At 38.7% G+C, this 19,153-nt stretch overlaps 2 protein-coding genes across 2 annotated transcripts in view; one reads left to right on the forward strand and one right to left on the reverse strand.

Moving 5' to 3' along the window:
• Nucleotides 1–7,193, reverse strand: part of LOC101301820 (CST complex subunit CTC1-like) — a 7,754-nt gene extending 561 nt beyond the window's left edge. Inside the window, exons 1-14 of the mRNA XM_004288628.1 lie at nt 6,066–7,193; nt 5,850–5,971; nt 5,599–5,673; nt 5,404–5,482; nt 5,086–5,163; nt 4,838–4,942; nt 4,467–4,568; nt 4,095–4,373; nt 3,535–4,017; nt 2,819–3,442; nt 2,633–2,724; nt 1,240–1,441; nt 986–1,100; nt 2–315 (exon numbers count right to left, since the gene is read on the reverse strand). Of these exons, the coding sequence (XP_004288676.1) occupies nt 2–315; nt 986–1,100; nt 1,240–1,441; nt 2,633–2,724; nt 2,819–3,442; nt 3,535–4,017; nt 4,095–4,373; nt 4,467–4,568; nt 4,838–4,942; nt 5,086–5,163; nt 5,404–5,482; nt 5,599–5,673; nt 5,850–5,971; nt 6,066–7,193 (3,798 nt within the window). The remainder of the gene's footprint in view (nt 1; nt 316–985; nt 1,101–1,239; nt 1,442–2,632; nt 2,725–2,818; nt 3,443–3,534; nt 4,018–4,094; nt 4,374–4,466; nt 4,569–4,837; nt 4,943–5,085; nt 5,164–5,403; nt 5,483–5,598; nt 5,674–5,849; nt 5,972–6,065) is intronic.
• An 8,617-nt stretch (nt 7,194–15,810) lies between these two features.
• On the forward strand, nt 15,811–17,593 carry LOC101302112 (auxin-induced protein 5NG4-like). Its single transcript, XM_004288629.1, has 7 exons — nt 15,811–16,034; nt 16,138–16,200; nt 16,284–16,400; nt 16,473–16,725; nt 16,824–16,982; nt 17,075–17,226; nt 17,353–17,593. The coding sequence occupies exons 1-7, from the start codon at nt 15,811–15,813 to the stop codon at nt 17,591–17,593; spliced, it is 1,209 nt and encodes a 402-aa protein (XP_004288677.1).
• The last annotated feature ends 1,560 nt before the right edge of the window (nt 17,594–19,153 follow it).

Raw genomic sequence — 19,153 nt, forward strand, 5'->3', positions numbered from 1 at the left:
CATTGAAGACTATAGACTTCAAAAGGTTTTCATCATAGCTATTGAGGGCATTATCTGAACTCACAGACACAGCAAGATCTTGATAAGACGAATCAAACATTGATCCGTAGTTCCTCACAACAATCCGATGATGATTATTTAAAATTCTCTCAAGATGATAGATTGTGGAACACCATGCATTATTGTTCTTTCTGGTCCACTTTAAGGTCCAGTCACTATTTTCAGAAGCTGACTGTGGGAATTCTTCATACAGCCTCAGCAAGGTTGCTGCTCTTTCATCATTAGCCCAACAACAGCATGGAGAAGAACCATCATCTGCACAAAAGGTAGAGGTTGAAATAATATCAACTAAGGCAACAAGGAGTACAATAGCAACCAATTCCCACCAAGCAAGTAGCCTGCTTCCTAGTGTTGAAGATAGTCCCCATCTGGCTAACATTTTGTTAATACTGACTAGAAAAGTAGCACCAACTGCATTATGCATACATTTTCCGCATGTGTTAATATATAAAACATGGCTTTACAGTTTTACAAAGACTTTGCCGTCATCTAGAAACATATATATTTACAAAGAAAAACATTGCAGTGCAGATGAAACAAAAGGGAGAGATGGTACTCAACAGGTAGGATTCTACATTTAATGTTATTGGTGAGGCCTTCAAACTATATATAAATAATAGAAAACTAGTTTACAAATTGACAAGTCCACTTAGATAGCATGCCATGTGTTTCAAGCCAAGTGCCATCAGTTCATTCCAATAGTTTAACACGGACATTCCCGTGTTAGCCACCACATCAGATTTTGTAAAACCAGCATTGCTATTTCCATTTATGGGATATAGTGTTGGACTTCATCCATATAGAAAATTAATCACATTCAGTTTTCTTAGAGACAGATAAAGCAAAACTTTCATATTCTTTTACATGCTCTCACAAACCTAAGAAAATTCCATAATAATCTTTCTGAAATAAATCAATACATTACCTAGCACAAAGCCAGCAAGCGGGATGTCAACAAGATGCTGCCTCAGGTGATTCTTTAGTTGATAATTGACATTTCTACTTTTCTTCTCTAGAACCAGGAAATGTAGAGCAACAACCTATAGAATTGCAATATTGATAAGTGAAGAAGAAGCTTCATCCCTCTAGGAAAAGGATTAAAGGTACAGAAAAGAATAGTAATTTGCTTGGCTGCTACTAAAAAATTCTAATAAAAAAAATCAAATCTACAGAACTCACCCTGCAGTGCAACAGCATTGGCTTGAAGTCCAAACACTGAACCAATTCAGATATTAACCCTGAGCATATGATCTCTTGGGGGGAAGCATTGGACATGTCTGAAGCAGGATTAGAGCAATTGACAGCACATGAATCATTGACTCTGCTGACGGAATGGATTGTAATAAATGATACAGATGTCAAGATCCATCTTTTCTGCTCCCTGAAAACCAAAGGATAGACATCAAGCAATAATTTAACATATACCAACAGCTTCCAATTCAGCTGATAGATTCCGCTAGGAAATTCTCTTCCCAAATGAAATGTACTTTAGAAGTAAACAAAGACCATGGCATTGTCAACCAGATGGAGTTCTAGCAACCAACATATGGAGGACAAAAACAGCCTTTGTCAAAGTTCATTTATTAATAAGACTCCAAACAAAAGTTTCCTAAATAATATGAAAGCTGAAAACTTATAATTATCTGTTACATCTTCGGAATGAAAAAAAATAAAAAAATATATATATATATATACGGAAACGATGTGGAGCGCAGGTCCATAGTGCGCATGAAGCTCCGTTCGCCACCGTCAGGCGCCGACGACGGCGCGCCTCCACCCCAGCGGACTCCAGCAGCATCCCCGATCACTTTCCCTCCCCGCCGAACCCCGGCGAGGCCGCCGAATTCCAGTTTCCGGTGAGATCGACTTTATTTGAAGTTTTGAGTGATCTCACCGGAAAACTGGAATTCGGCGGACTCGCCGGGGAGGGAAAGTGATCGGGGATGCTGCTGGAGTCCGCTGGGGTGGAAGCGCGCTGTCGTCGGCGCCGGACGGAGCTCCGTGCGCTTCATATCCGGCCTCTATATATATATATACACACACAATGCTTATCAGGTGCGGACGTCCGCACCAAAGTTTTGGTGCAGATTTCCATTTTTGCATCACTTCCCGATCGAATTTCCTCAAACTTCCTTCTAGACATATCTAGATCATCTTGTGTAGATCATCTCTGCAAAATTTCAGCCAATTTGGTGATCGTTAAGGCCCTCAAAATCGAAAAACAAATCGACGGCCTGTATTCTGTCCGGTTCAGGTATATAACAGAAAAACGCAAGTTTGAGGGCCTTAACGATTACCAAATTGGCTGAAAATTTGCAGAGATGATCTAGATATGTCTAGAAGGAAGTTTGAGGAAATTCGATCGGGAAGTGGTGCAGAAAATGGAAATCCGCACCAAAAACTTTGGTGCGGACGTCCGCACCTGAAACGGATTGTATATTTATATATATATAATCTATTAAAGAGCTAGTACCATAAGCATTAAAGACAATATCACACTATCCTATTACACATGAGAGCAAGAATTCTAAAAAGAAGAAACAGAGTGACAGAAGGAGAAGAATGTGCATACCGCAATGCAAGAATCCGATAAAACGTCGCATCCACACCAGGTCCAAATCCGACCGGGAGTTCATTTGCGCGCAAAGTCCCAGATAGCTTTATCTATTTGAGAAAAATGATCCTATGAGATCAATATATATCTATTGGCATCTGTAAGACATGCAACAAGAAAGAAAAAAACAGATATGAGAATTACAATCTGATGATCCACCACCACGTGAATGCAACTGCTTGTTGCCCTTGGTGAGAATCTCAGCTCAAGAGGATCACGAAGGTTTTGACGGTTTAAATATGGATCAACAGAATTGTCCTCAATGCTATGAACCGCAACCACATGTCCACACACAGATATTAGATTTCCCTCAGGAAACATGTTAGATGCAGTGGATAGTGGAGGCACAGGAATAACAGGACTAATGCATGAAGAGATATTTGGAATGTCTTTAGGTGTCACAACTGGCTTGATCAGGCTTTCTTTCAATTCCTTTAGGTGTAGCTCTCCAAGACCTAATACATTTGCAGACAGACAAAGAGACATGTCTGAAGAGGTTTCAGACAAATTTCTATTGGACGTCTGAAGAAGCGCTTCCTTATGGTATCCAGATAGTAGCTCGTCACTTCTAAAAGAATCATCCAATGGAATACACTTTGATGAACTATTATTCTGACAAACCCCATCTGTGCCAAATGAAAGGCTCCACATGTGAGTTGTGGAAGGGATGAGAATCTTTTTACCAATGAAATAGTCAGAGCCCTTTAGATTACAAAAAGAATCTTCTCTATCATGCTTTGTGATATAATAACAACCAATCTGCAAAAGCTGCAATGAATATGAAAGAAAACAGATTATTTACAGAAATAGTTATCCCCCTAAGCCATGTACTAATTCCAAAAAAGAGAAAGCTAACACACCTGATACTTATAAAAGCTGTCAGACTTGAACTCGAGTAATATCTTCTCCCCACTAGGACCACTAAAGCCACCACTATTTAATTTGGCTTTTGTACAGTGCAAGATAACTGAACGAGTAACTCCACTAATTATAGCCAAACAAGATATTCCATGAGAACTCAAGTTGCTATATGTTCTATCCTCACTGGATTCAATGTAAGACTTGGAACAAGGATTCAATCTTCCGATAGCCTCACAGGAACAGTCCATTGAACCCGAAGTTAGTTCCTTCCTTGATAAATCACTAACCTTCCGTCTCTTGAAAGAACCATTCTTCAAGTAACATCCAACAGCACAAAATTCCATGGAATTCTTTGGATCATCCCCAACTGCCCCAGTTTGACATGAAATAGCATTGTTTCCAGCAACAGATAAATTCCATGGCAAGATTATAGCCTCAACAAACAAGCTTGATGAGCTTGTTATTAAAGCATCACCTTGAAACTGATAAATAACAATGAAACTGGTCATGAACATATGAAGTAAAAAGATAGTTCTTAAGCAATAAAGCAGGAGTATACCTTCTGTAGCGCAGGAAATTTGTGGGTAATCAATAACAGGTGAAATGTTCCACTTTCAAATTTCTTCAAATCTTCTCCCAATCCAGTGCATGGATAAAAGCAAAGATTTCTGCACAACTGACTTCTCAGGCGAAAGTAAACACAAACTGTTAAATTTGCCTTTGTTGCCAATGGTACAAAATCAAAGATAGTTCGGGTCGAGAACAAATCATATTCAAGCAATCCTTCCGAATCCACAAACCCAGGCATGCCTTCTATAATTACACGGTAGTCAACTACCTAGAAAGCCAAAATTGCCAAGTGAGTCCAGAGATACAAAGGACATATGTGACATATAAATCAATTCCAAGTAGTATTATTGTCAGACATGACCTTTATTATTTTGGTGGCATCCCAAGTTGATGGAAGGTCTGGTACTAGAACATCAATGCTACCAGTTGCATCAACAAACTGCAGTCTTCCGGATGGAGAAGTCTGTATATCATCAACATACAGAGGTGGATAAATCAAGTAATAAACTACAGTACTTTAAAATAAAAGGAAATAGATGAGCATTACTCAGATTGAGCTGTTGAATTACGACAAGCTCTATAGGACTATGGCACTATACAGAAAACTATTTCAACAAAAAGATAGCCATTAACAAAACCAATAACCTTCAAACTTCCGATCAGTGTTATGCCTATATCTTCACTTGAAAAGATCTTTCTAATTGACTGAACATAAGATCTCCCTTCACATACGCTGAACTGTTTGTCATCATGCAATTTTCTACTGTTACCTTCCAGGTTTAGTGTCCTCATCCAAGTGGGCTCACAGTGACATATGAAAAGAGACAAGGGGATTGCCTGAAATAAATAAAGAAAAGGAGTTTAGTACTCAACTGACCATAAACAGCCATAGAAATTAAAGACATTATACCAATTATAAAGAGCTGATGTAAAACAGTAAAAAAAGACAAGATCACATAGAGTATCCTGGCCTGATGTACCAGAGTCAGATTATCCATGTATGGCTCACAACCACAGCCACAGGAATCATGCTTGCAAAATTCCATGAATACTCCCGGCTGCAAAAAGAAACTATATAAACATATGAAAGAAAAGTACAACAAGAAAAGGACTATCCAAAAGAAAAACCAAATTACCCGAGTTTGATGCTTTGACGAAGGCATTTGTGAAACAGCATACATCTCAACTAATCCTCCCTTCTGGTAGCACCTTGCAACCGTCCAAATTAACTTATCAGAAAAACAAATAAAAACTGTACTACAAGTAAAAAAATAAGGTTTCATAAAAAAGTAATTTACATGTTTTGAGCCCAAAATTTCCTTCTCAGATAAGATACCAGCAAACTTTTTCCGGAAATACGAGGCAACCAGCAATACCCTGAAACCCAACAATCCAGCTAAATAAACTAACTGAAAAATTCATCTTCTAAAGATTATAAATAAACCAGATAAATCCAATCCAAAACCCAATTGAGTTAACTGAGAAACCAATACCATAATCTGGAAGAAAATGCTAAGGACTCGATGAACTTCCGCAACGAACTCTGTGATTGTGAAGCTATATGACACCTGCAGCATACAAGTGAATTTATGTCTGGATATAATAGAATAGCATTAGAATAGCATTACAGTGAGAGGAATCCAAATTTACTATCCATAAGTCAGTAGTACAAATTTTTTTCCCAAGTCACTGACAAAAGGCCATAATTGACAATTCTAATTGCAATTGAAAATACATGTTTTACCGAGTTTCTATTGGTGAGAAGGATTCCACAATTACATTGGTCCTAAAGCAAGCACCAAGTATAAGCATTCTTCTTGTCCAAGAGAATCTTGGATTCACAAAATGGGCATTTCTCACAGAAACCTAGCAACAGAAACAAAAAATCCAAATCAAAAGACTTCAAAAAGTAGTAAAGGCGAAAACTTGAAGACCGGATTATCAAAATTATACGACTCACAAGAGCGCCCGTCCTAAGACTATGTGGTGGAGTAAGCAGTTGATCAGTTAGCATAAGCCACACCTCATTGTCCAATTCCACAAGCATTCCTTGCATATACACTCCTCTAACTATCCCTCTATATGTACCAACTTCCCCATTCCCCTTTCTAACTACTTTAACTTTCGGCGTCCATTTCCTGGACAATCTGCTCAAATGTAAGGCAGAATTTCCTGTAGTGACACACATTACTTTAGACTCTTCCTTTCCTATATAAACCAACTTCTTTTTCAAGCCTGATAAAGCAACAATATTTCCCACTAGTTTTGTAAACACAGGATGCCACGATGAAGCAGAACCACAACAATACACAAACACTGGTTTGGTAAACGAATGAGCATCTTTTTCTTGAATTAAATCCCTCAAAACCATAAGTGACTCCTTTGAGCTACACGATCTACACTCGCAGACCATAAATTGGACCAAGAAGCCGCGAAGGCTTGTTGGAGGGCCTGAATCCAAAGCCGCATTGCTCTTCGAATTGCTATCACCTGTTCTACAGGAAACAATGGACAAAGGACTAACCGACTCCACCGCGCCAAAAACACCATGACGAGCCTTGCAACTGCTTTCAACAACACCAGAAGGGCCTAAATCAATTGAAATGATATTCGAACACCGAAGAACTCCGGTGATCGAATCTCGAAACCCCCATCTGACAATCTCTAAGAACCCACCGCCACGTTTCATTGGAATGAAATTCCAAGCAAGAACGTTGATTCTCTTGCCGAGAATCCGAGCATCGAAATCGAGAACGTCGCAGCAGATCGAGGCGGCGGATTCGTCGGAGAATTGGAAGCAAGTGTTGTAGGAGCATCGAGGAGCGGCGGCGGCGGCGGCGTCTGGAGCGGAAGCGGTGGTGGCGGTGGGGAGGGTTACGGTTCCGATGAGGAGGGCGAAATGGTGGAGAGAAGGGAGGACCTTGGTGGTGGAATTAGGGTTAGGGTTTGAGTGGGTGGGAGAAATGGAGGGGTTTGAGGTTTGGTTTGAATTGGGAGCAATTGAAGGGGTACCGAAAGAGGAGGCTCCGGTGAGGCAACGGCCGCGTTGGAGTAACTCTGCGATTGTGAGGACCTTCACATTTTCCATTGATGAGTGACTGAAACAGAAGAGAGCTTCAAAAGAGAGAGGGATTTGGGACGCGGGACCAGGGGGCGGGACCAGGGGGCGGGAACAGAGAGATTTAGAAGATACCCTAATCGGCTCTACTTTTTACTAGCATAAATGCATAATCACACATTTCTCCCCAAAAAATAAAAAAAAAAAGATTTGCACCAATGATGTCTGTAGATTTGGGTGACTTACATTATAGTACATGGGCTTACAATGTTATTAATGTAGTACCCAGACTTTGTTTTTCCTATATATGTAGTATCTGCCGTTAATTTCTGTTATGTCTCCTACAATTATCATGTGCGTTCGATAAGACAAAAAAGTCTGATTTGCCCTCTATTCATCAAATTATCTCTCTTGTTCATCATCCTCTTGCTTAACTATCTAAAACAATTGCTCATCATTGTTCTTGCTGGGTAACTTCTGATTTCATCTCTCATCTAATGCAATTCCTGCATGGCAACGTGGATGCAATTCTTGCGTCGATTAGTTCTTCCATCTCCTTCGCTTGTTTGAAGTACCGTATGTTTCACCCCTTTATTTTTTCTCAGCCAAGTTTTACACATAGAGGAGAGATATTGAAAAGGTACGAAATCACCCTCTTTAGTGTTGGTGCAAATTGTGATTAATGGCTGGAATGGGTTATTTTAATGCGTTTCGTCCACATTGAAGCTCAATCTCATCACCAATCTCTTTTTTCTTGAATGGGTATTTATCGTTATTGGATTAGAATTTGCAAACTTGGCAGCGGCGATGGAGGCGAGTAGTCTCCATATAAGTCATCAAAATCGAAGCTGAGGATTGAGAATTCATTACCTAAATCAATGGAGAGAGTAGGGTTTATGGTGAAAATGGTGAGGAAGCTGAGCATGAAAAGGTTTAGTGAAAACATGCTAGGCAGGTTTCGCTATGCTAGGCAGGCTTTAACCTGTAAGTAGGGTGGAGGCTCAAAGGATTGTTTTGGTAACTTGTGTATGTATAGAGGGTGACACGTAAATTGCTCTGTGTCGAAGTGGAGGCTCACTCATCCACCAAACTGCAGTCATGTGGCTCAGTAAATTGAATTTGGTTTCAAGTACCACTCATTTTTTTTAAACTTGCAGTCATATCTCTTTTTCTATATTTCTCCCTCACGAATTCTCTGTCTCTAATGTAAGGAAGGGAAACAAACAAGTAGAGTTTAGCTTCCAAACCTTCATCGACTGAGCAGGACTTGGACATGTTTTGGGTAGGCACTCTTTTGAGTTTGCTAATTTCTATGATCGATTTTATATTCGTCATTTTCATTCAATGCTCTTCTTTCTCTACCTGTGTTTGCAGCTCATTTAACTATGTTTCATCAATCCTTTTGACAATTCTTTTGCAAACCAGCAAATTTGTGAAAAGTGCTAGAGTTGCAAAGAATTATGCTTGGATTTATCATGCGTGTAATAACCATTGTTTGTATCTTCAGTGGGTTGCAAGTATTTACATAAATTGTTGAAATGTTATGGAAAAAATTGATTCCAAATGTATTTCTTGAATAATTTGCAGAATTTTTTTTTTAAATGATCTCACTATTCCACATTGAAATATGTGAGAGATGTTTTCACACGAAATTTACTAAGGGTTAAGATTCACGACTTCACACATAAATCCGTGTGAGTTAGAAAGTTTTTCACACAAATTTCATACTTTATGATCAATTATATTTATACAAAATCATTAGGTCCCACGTCAACAATTGACACAAACTTTAAAATCTGTGTGCAATGAGCATTAGCCCCCCCCCCCCCCCCCCCCCCCCCCCCACCCTCTTTTTTCAGGGAGCACGGATAAATAATTCGTAAGTGTATTGTGAGTAATAGCTTTAACACACTGATATCCATGTGAATAAGCACTACAACAATATGGAGCAAAGGCCACACAAGGTGTGTGGCTTTAGGGGTGTTGCTAATCACCTTATGTGTGGCATTTTCCCTCATACTCTACCAATACCCACACTAACTCTCATTTGTCACACTTAAGGTGTGTGGCTTTTGCTCCATATTGTTGTAGTGAAGACATATTTTTCACGGATTAAAATCTGTGTGAAAGGTTGTTTTGCATTCATCAGTACGCATATAGGTTTCCACCACTAATGTGACATTTTTGACTATCCTAGGTATTTCTAAAGGTCTAGTAATTCGAACACAAATATGTTACATAGCTGCAAAAAGGCGTTCATCTGCAAAAAGGCGTTCATTAGTACACACATAGGTTTCTACAACTTATATAACATTTTTTACTAATGAAATATACCAAAATCCCACGCGTAGTATTGCCCTCTGTTTCTTCCCAAAACCGGAATTGTTTTCTTTGATAAAAACTCGTTTGGGCGGTTTTACATGGAAAAGAGCTTGGGGCATTAAAAATCAAGGAAGCTTTTTTGGCATTATATGTAGTGCAAATGCGTTTTTATCAAAGAGAATAGTCCCGATTTTGGGAAGAAACAGTTTCGATAGGATAATCCCAAAAGAGCAACCTAGAATTGCAGCAAGTTCATTGGTATAGAAGTGAATGGCTTGAGGACATCGTGCTCTTGGAAAATCACTGGGGCTCTTAGATAATATTATGGTCCTCCCCAAAAGACCTTGTTTTGATCTCCAAGCAAGTCGAACTTGAAAACAAAAAGGCCTGATCTCACATGAACCTTAAAGGTTCGAAATAAAATCAATAAACGTTTGAAGTGTGCCTGCAGATCCAGGTTTGTGAACTTCTTTATCGTCAAGGGTTTTTCAAGGGAATACACTCTTGCGTTAGGGCGGATTTCTTCGTCTTGTTCCAGGTGAGAGATGTAAATCATTCATGTACAAGAGATGGTTTGACCATTTCATTTTGTCTTCAAAAACACCTGCGTTTAGTGGCATAAGACAAGCTTAAAAATACTAAGGCTAGTGAAGCCTTAAAACTAGTTGTGGCGACATCGATGGTAAAGGACATGTTGGTGGTTGACAAAAGAAAGCAGTGTAAGAAGCGGTGTGATAGTTAGGTTATAATTAAAAGCCTAAATGGAGAGCTTGCTAGTGGCCTAAACCCTAGCAGATGATATTTTTGTTTGCGTTTAATAGAGCCTTCAAAGGAATGAAAGAGTATGGCATGGAGAGAAGTCGATACTAGGGGGAGACTTTTCTAAAACCCTAAGCAGCGCTTCTGTCCGTCAAGGGAGACAAGCTACCATGTTCGGTGGCACACCGTCATGGCATTGTCGTCGAGCGGGCTACAAGGGACCCTGTGCTCGGTGGTGACTAGCTCGGTCTACGAGAAAGGTGTGGGGCTGCAAGGTTTCTGTTCATCACGTTGAGAGAAGTCAATAGTGACGAGCCGCGGGACTGTTGGAAGTCGGGGACGGTGACGCCTTGCCATGGGGAGGAGCGAGGTTGGATAGGTGGGTGATATGAGGAGATGCGCCGTAACCAAATATCATTTGAGGATGGTGGTCGGGCGACGGCTTCGTCGAAATGCACTGGTTCTAGATCGGATCAGTTTAAACCGATCCGATTTGGGTCTGATTTGAAGAGGAAAAGAGGGGCTGGCTGGCGGAGGGTGGGTAAAGGTGGTGTTGCTGATGGTGGTCTGATGCCTCGAGAAGTGGCCACTGGATGGCGACACAAGGCTTGCTACACCTTTTTAATTGGGCTTGGGCTCAATAAGAGTTGGGTCTGGGCCTAGGCTTTCTAGGCTCTAGATCCTTTTTATATTTATGTTTAATTTTTCTGCTATTTTGTATTTTATTGCTAGCTAGTTACGACTCTATGCACCTCATGTGTCTTTTCTGCTCTAGGTAGGCGCATTACCAGAAGAAAGACTTTAGTCGACGAAAATAAAAAAACCAGGTCGACGAATTATTTTTTTGTCGGCTAAAGTGGACTTTAGCCGGAAATTTCGTCGGCTAATTAAAAATTTTCGTCGGCTATGGTCAACTTTAGCCGACAAAATTAAAATTTTGTCGTCTGAATAATTTTTTTCGTTGGCTATAGTCTGTGAATTTTAGCCGACGAAATTTTTAAAAGTTTAGCCGACGAAAAATATAATTTCGTCGGCTAAAGTGCCTTAATTTCGTCGGCTAAAGTGTCTTATATTTGCAGATCTGAACAACAACTCATCTGGGAAAAACTATATATAGAACCTTCAAACGCAAAAAAGTCGTGAAATAAGATATGACCAGAATGGTGAAATACGTCTACAATTGAAAAATCACGGTATTCCGGTAAAGTTTCGGTGCCGATAGTTGCGGTCAATGCAATTTACTCGTATTATTCACTATGCTGCAGATTTGGTTTTTGGTATCCGATTGACTATTGTGATACATTTCCGGAAGCGTAACGGCTCTACGAGTCAAACTCATCGCTATTGCCATGATGTATGGGCCTTTTTGGCCATCCGAGTCCGTTTAGGGCTTCAAAATGCAGTTTTCTTATTTCCGATTAGAGTTGACCGTTTTGATCGAGCCCTTAACGTTGTCGAATCTAGTTGAATTTTTTACCATAGACATCTTTCGTCATAATGATCATATATGACGGTCGAATTTTGGTTTGTAAATTTTAGTAATCGGAATCACGTGTACTATTTACCGTTATTATTCCTTATGGGGAGCCCTATCGTCAGAAGGTAAATGTCTCAAAATTTTTACATGGGCAGTTGCGTCTCATCTACGTGAGAGTTTTTTGTGTGGAAGGTTTGACCAAACCACGTAATATAGAGGGAGATATAAGCATTTTCGTGTGATAAGTGACAATAGATTAGGGTTGACCGTTTCGATCGAGTCCTTAACGTTGTCGGATCCAGTTGAATTTTTTATCATAGACATCTTTCATCATAATGATCATATCTGACGGTCGAATTTTGGTTTGTGAATTTTAGTCATCGGAATCACAACGTGTCTACTAATGTTATATAACTTGTTTAGTAGGTTATACAATTTTATGAACCAACTCTATATAGGAAGCAAAATTATCAAAAATCTCGTGAAATAAGATGTGTTCAGAATGGTGAAATACGGCTATGGTTCAAAAATCACGTAAATCGGGTAAAGTCTCGGTGCCGATAGTAGCGGTCAACCCTATTTACCGTTAGTATTCCCTATGGGGAGCCCTATCCTCGGAAGGTAAATTTCTCAAAAATTTTATATAAGCGGTTGTGTCTCATCTACGTGAAAGTTTTTCTTGTGGAAGGTTTGACTAAACTACGTAATATAGAGGGAGATATGAGCGTTTTCGTGAATTTATAGACTTTAGCCGACGAGATATTAAAAAAGTTGTCGGCTAAGGTCAAAAAATTTTGGGCGGTAAACCAAATTTGGAGGAAAATTTTCAAAGGACTGTAGCCGATGAAAATATATGAAAAGTCGTCGGCTAAAGTCGAAAAATTTTCAAAATTTTCAAAATTTTCAACCAAAATTTTCAAAATTTTCAACCAAAATTTTCAAAATTTTCAACCAAAATTTTCAAAATTTTCAAAAGAGTTTAGCCGACGAAAATAAAGAATTTCGTCGGCTAAAGTTCTTTATATAGGAGTTTTACCGTAGGTGGATGGTAAGAAGTCTATTTCGCCTGCCAAATTTTCTTCTCGGCCTAGCTCCGCCGTCAAGCCACCGGAGACCGCCACACTTGTCCCAAAAGCTTCGCCGTCGTCTCTACTTCATTGCTGGACAGGTGGTGCATCGAGTGGCGCTGCCATGAGAGATAAATCGAGCTCCAAAACTCCGCCGGTTAGGATTCGGTGTCGATCGGAATTTCTCCTTCCTCAGGTCACCATTTGGTGAGTTCTATATATGGATAAGTTGAGTTTGATTAGTACTACATTCCCCTAGAATTTGGTAGCTCGATTCGGTGTGTGTGAGGAGAATCGAAGATTTGAAGTTTTTAGGGTTTAAAATTGGGGATTTTTATATTTTGATTCAATTAACCTGTTTAGGCTTAGAATTGGGCTTCGACTTCTTCTAGATAGTTGTTCGAAATGTTGAGAGAAAGATTCTGTTAAATTTTGGTGGTGATTGGAGGTGGCCGAAAGTTTCTGCAGTTTTTTTTTTTCAAAAACCAGCAACTTTAGCCGACGATATTTAAAGGTTTATTCGTCGGCTATAGTATTTTTAAATTTTTTATAAGGTTTAGCCGACGAATTATGGCATATTTCGTCGGCTATAGTTATTTTTTTAATTTTTTTATAAGGTTTAGCTGATGAAACAGACTATATTTTGTCGGATATAGTTATTTTTCAAAATTTTTTATAAGGTTTAGCCGACGAAACAGACTATATTTCGTCGGCTATAGTTATTTCTTAAATTTTTTTATAAGGTTTAGCTGACGAAACATACTATATTTCTTCGGTTATAGTCTGGGAAAAAAAATTTTATTATAGACTTTAGCCGACGAATATCTTAATTGTTTCGTCGGCTAAAGTCTGTAATAAAAACCGACGACATGTTTTTCGTCGGCTAAACTGCGGGACTATAGCCAATGAAATTTTTTTTTTCGTCGGCTAAAGTCATCACAGACGACTTTTTCCCGACGAAATCTTAGCCAACGAATTAAGCTAACAGGCCAACGAAAATTTTTCGTCGGCTAAAGTGCTTGTCCTGGTAGTGGCGACGCATAGTTTGCTTAGTCAAATAGGCGCAACCTCTTAGTGGCAGGATGAAACTAAATGTACGTTGTCGGCTTTATTTTCCTGCGGCAACATATATAGTAAGAAAGCTGCAATATTAGACATTAGGATATGTGATCGATCGTGTTACGTATCTAGCTATCTTTTCATTATGTCACCGATGTGACAAAGCAAATAGAGTCGTCATTAGAACAACTTTACGTTTTGATTGCTTGGCCTTAGGTTGTAATAGAGGGGTTCCTTGTAGTTGTTATTTTGTAATCAAAAAAAGAAAAGAAAAGAGAACTCGATCAGAAAAACTAGTTGAAGGGAAAGGAAGGTGAGATCCACGAACTAGCTAATGTGGTAGCTCACAGGTTTGCCAATTTTGGATATGAAAATAATGGTTCACTACAACTCCTGAGTTTGTTCAGGATGCCCTCATGTATGATATTCATACTCATTCATAAATTTATTTCTTACAAAAAAAAAAAAAAGTGAGATCCACGAAACACTAATAAAGACCGGCACCCAAAGGGTGTTCACTCCCTTGTTGCAGCTCTTGGTCATATTCTACTATCAATGTACGTTTGAAAACATATGTAATATCATTTAATTCATGAGTCACTCTGAGCTTTGTCATGAATGAAATCACTAAAAAAAAACAAACTTGCCTTCATTCGGATGAAGAATATGTACTGTATATAGATGATGTCCGAGAAGATCCAAGGAACCTAAACTTGGAATTGTTGTCAATTGATATTAGAGTGGCGTATGCAACGAGAAATTTTTCAGTGCTCCCGAAGGACCACGTGACAGTCTGACGTGGTCCTCCATTCCATTCAAATTTTGACATGTGGATTTTCATGATGAAAAACTATTTTAGCGATTTTGTCAAAGATCATTTTGAGTTTCTTGTTGATTTTTTAAATCCTAAACCCTAAACCCTAAACCCTAAACCCTAAACCCTAAACCCTAAACCCTAAACCCTATACCCTAAACCTTATACCCTAACCATATACCCTATACCCTAACCCCTAAATCTTATACCCTAAACCCTAGGCCAAACTCATAAAAGACCCGTAACGGTCATTTCACAAAATATAGAAAACCTTAGTTTATATTTTAGTTGTAATAAATCTACGTGTTAAAATTTAATTGGTAAGGGAGGACCACGTCAGACTATCACGTAGTCATTCGGGAGCATTGAAAAATTTCTCCGTATGTTGCAACGAGAAATTTTTCAGTGTTACGGGAGGACCATGTGGCAGTCTGACGTGGTCCTGCATTCCAATTAAATTTAGACATGTGGATTTTCTTCATGAAAAATCATTTCAGCTATTTTGTCAAAGACTAGTTTGGGTTTTATGTTGTTTTTTAAACCCTAAACCCTAATCCCTAAACCCTTAACCCTTAAACCCTATACCCTAAACCCTAACCCTAAACCCTAACCCTAAACTCTAAACCCTAAACCCTAGGTTGAACTTGCTAAATACCCATGAATGTCATTTCACAAAAAATAGAAAATATTAGTTAATATTTTAGTTGTAAAAAATTCACATGTCTAAATTTGATTGGAATGTAAGATCACGTCTGTCACGTGGTCCTCCCATAGCAGTTAAAAATTTCTCGTATGCAACCATCTAATTTGAAGTTTCCATATAGGGTGTATACGCCTATACGGTTTCTTAGAATTTCAAAATTCATCACAGGAAAGAAACCTTTAATTTCTTACCCTACGGATGCATGTATGGCATAGACATTAATCATCATATTTATTAAGAATCTCTAAATTAATCCATTGTCATCAAAACCCAACAAACATTATAGCCAAAATGGAATTCAGGTTGAGCAGTGATATATTTTTGAAGAGCATCAGATAATGACCTCACCATCTCTTAAAGCTTATAACACAGCTCCAATCTCGGCCAAAAACTCTAACCAAAGCCTCTCTGTCTCTCTGATCTGAATTTGAAAGCTAGTAGTGCATATGGGGCCGCAGGGTGGCACTGAGATTTCTAGCAGTCCTAGTAGTGTAGTGGATGGAATACTGAAGCCAGTGATGACGATGGTGGCGGTTCAGATTGCATATGCAGCAATGGGTATCTTCTACAAACTTGCAGCAGACTCTGGAATGAATCTCAATATTCTCGTGGCCTACCGTCTCATGTTTTCCTCCGCCATTATGATTCCTCTTGCTCTTATAGTCGAAAGGTAAATCTTTACAACCATAGTTAATTTTTTATTTTTTTTGGTTTCTTACAATTCTTGAATCTGATAAAAGAAAAGGTTTCTTGAAATTTTTATATATTTACAGGAACAGCAGGCCCAAACTTACTCTAGTTGTACTCTTCCAAGCTTTTCTCTGCGGATTATTTGGGTACTAATTCATGACTTAGTAATCTAGGTAGAACTGATCAACAATATTAGTTGTCTAAGCTAGACGCTGTATATATATTGCAGTGGATCATTGTCACAAAATTTATACATAAAGGGATTGGCCTTAACATCACCAACATTTTCTGCAGCCGCTGCAAATCTGATTCCAGCCATCACCTACATCACGGCAATCTGTTTCAGGTTAGTAAATGAATTAATTTATTTTCATGATTTGGATGCATATGCGTTGGTTGATTAATGAATTAACCCCAGGTTGGAGAAGTTGACACTAGGAAGCCATGCAGGGAAGGCAAAGCTCGTGGGAACCGTTGTGGGTATTGCTGGTGCTATGGTCTTTACCTTCTACAAAGGACCAGAATTCTCAATCTGGTCTGTTCACGTTGACCTTCTCCGAGGACACCACCCGGCGCCGTCATCCTCCCATGGAAGCACCGGTAGCCACTTGCTGGGCGCCTTCTTCGCTTTCGGCAGCGCCGTTGCCTACTCAATGTGGCTCATAGTTCAGGTGATCGAGCTTGATTGTGTAGCAATTAGGTTTGGTGTACGTGTTTGATTTTCGAAATAATGACTGCGCGCATTTGAATAACTTGGATGAAGTTTCAGGCAAAAATGAGCAAGAGATATCCATGCCCTTACTCGAGCACGGCTCTGTTGTCAGTGATGGGATCGATTCAGTCGGTAATTTTTGCAGTCTGCGTGGAGAGGGATTGGAGCCGGTGGAAATTGGGTTGGAACATCAAGCTTTTTACCGCTGCATATACGGTAAAATCATCAATCAATAAGAACAATCAACTACATGGTTGTAGACAGTGTGCGTATGTAAATTATTATTGTGGTTTGATCAATGGATGTAGGGAATTGTGGCTTCGGGGATGGTGGTGGTTATGATCTCCTGGTGTGTACGCAAGCGAGGTCCATTGTTCGTGTCAGTGTTCGCTCCTCTTTGCCTAGTGATTGTGGCGATTGCTAGTTCTTTGTTGCTCAATGAAAACTTAAGCCTGGGAAGGTAAGCAGCAAGCTTTTTCAAATTGCATATTAAGCGTGCTAGCTAGTGTTTGAAAAACAAATTTCACTAATATATTAACATGTATTAATGTGTTCTTGCTTGATCATTGGTGATGATCTATGACAGCGTATTAGGAGGGACTTTAATTGTATGTGGGTTATACATGGTGCTATGGGGAAAGAGCAAGGAGATGAAGAGGGTTATTGATGTAAACAGTGATCAAGAACAACCAGCTGCAGTACCAGCACTGCCATCTTCAACAAGACCCCAAGATTCCAAACTCATCGAAATCGTCGAAACAACTCGAGCGCCTGACACTAATACCTCCGATAACAATAACAGCAACACAATTGTTGGATCTAGTTGATACAATATTAATTAGCCTCAAAAATTTGTTGTATTTGCTAGTTTGTCTAAACTAATATTAGGAGAATGATCATGTTGCCCGAAGGCTTATGTGCATGGTAGGCTTTTCCGATAACGAAACTCGAATACAATCACATAAATGTAGGTTAATTTTAGAGAAAATGCCTACTTGAGCGGTGCTTCCAATATTTCTCCTATGCTATGAGTAATTCGCTAAGCTTAATTCACACGTAGTTGTCTTTGTTCTTCTGTTTGCTCCGGTGAATAAGGAGCTTTCATATAATATTGTCATGTAGTTTTTCCTCCCTTCATGTTCATCAAACTCGCTCGGTTAACATGCCATTGTATGATCTTAATTTTGCATCCATCATGATGACTTGATGAGTCGATCTCGATTGCACTTCTACATAACTCCACAAGAGTGCAACAACCTGCTATTCAAATTGATGAGGAAAACAGACGTTTGTCTTTGAAACCAGGAACGCGATCAAGCTTTATCAATTAGGTCCTTTTGTTTTTTGAACAAGATTATCAATTAGGTCTTTGAGCAAGGGTTTCGACAGAAATATGATGGCTGGTTTTCGAGCTTAAACAAAATTGATCAAAGCTTTTTGAGTTTCGGTATTTACTATACCACGGCAATTCCACACCATTCCGCCCCAAGATCTTGCCTTGTAATATAGTTGAGGATTGAGAATTGATGTAGGGAGATTAGATGCCTTCAGGAGTATGAAAGATGTTTGTGGCACTTAGAGCAACTTTAACAGACTCTTTATTTTAACTTTTAGCTATTTTAAAGAGCGTGTTTAACTTTTCTTGATATTTTTAGAGCTCCAGCAGACTAGCCAAAGTTTAACTGTTATGACTTTTAGCTATCTTGCTAGCTAAATATAGAGAGCGAGATGACTTAGATGAGGCTAACTATAATTTAATACATTTCTTGTAAGAAATTTTATGTGATATATAAATATATTTAAACTATTTAATTTCTATTTGAAGAATAATGTTGATGTAATGCTAGCAAAAATAGAGAGCATTGATGTAGCCACATTTCTAAAGTGGCTAGCTAAAATGACATTTTAGCTAATTTGTCTAAAATTTAACTTAAAAATGACTAGCATTGCTAAAGATGCTCTTAGAGCAATTTTAACAGACTCTTTATTTTAGCTTTTAGCTATTTTAGAGAGCGTGTTTAGTTTTTTTTATAATATTTTCGGAGTTCCAGCAGACTAGCCAAAGTTTAGTTATTATGACTTTTAGCTATCTCGCTAGCTAAATATAGAGAGCGAGATGACGCATATGAGACTGCTATAATTTAATACATTCTTTGTAAGATATTTTACGTGATATATAAATATATTTAAACTATTTAATCTTTATTTAAAGAATAATATTGATGTAATGCTAGCTAAAATAGAGAGCATTGATGCACTCGTATTTCTAAAGTAGCTAGTAGCTAGCCGTTAGCCAAAATGACATTTTAACACTTTGACTACAATTTAACTAAAAAATACTAGCATTGTTAAAGAGGCTCTTAGGGTGTTCTTTTTTTTNTTTTTTT

This window comes from Fragaria vesca, linkage group LG1 (assembly GCF_000184155.1).
Source record: "Fragaria vesca subsp. vesca linkage group LG1, FraVesHawaii_1.0, whole genome shotgun sequence".
NCBI lineage: Eukaryota > Viridiplantae > Streptophyta > Magnoliopsida > Rosales > Rosaceae > Fragaria > Fragaria vesca.

Coding starts and splice junctions, on each gene's coding strand:
- LOC101302112 (XM_004288629.1), top strand. CDS start 15,811: ATGGGGCCGCAGGGTGGCACTGAGATTTCTAGCAGTCCTAGTAGTGTA. Junction 16,035..16,137: donor CTTGCTCTTATAGTCGAAAG/GTAAATCTTTAC, acceptor ATATATTTACAG/GAACAGCAGGCCCAAACTTA. Junction 16,401..16,472: donor ATCACGGCAATCTGTTTCAG/GTTAGTAAATGA, acceptor AATTAACCCCAG/GTTGGAGAAGTTGACACTAG.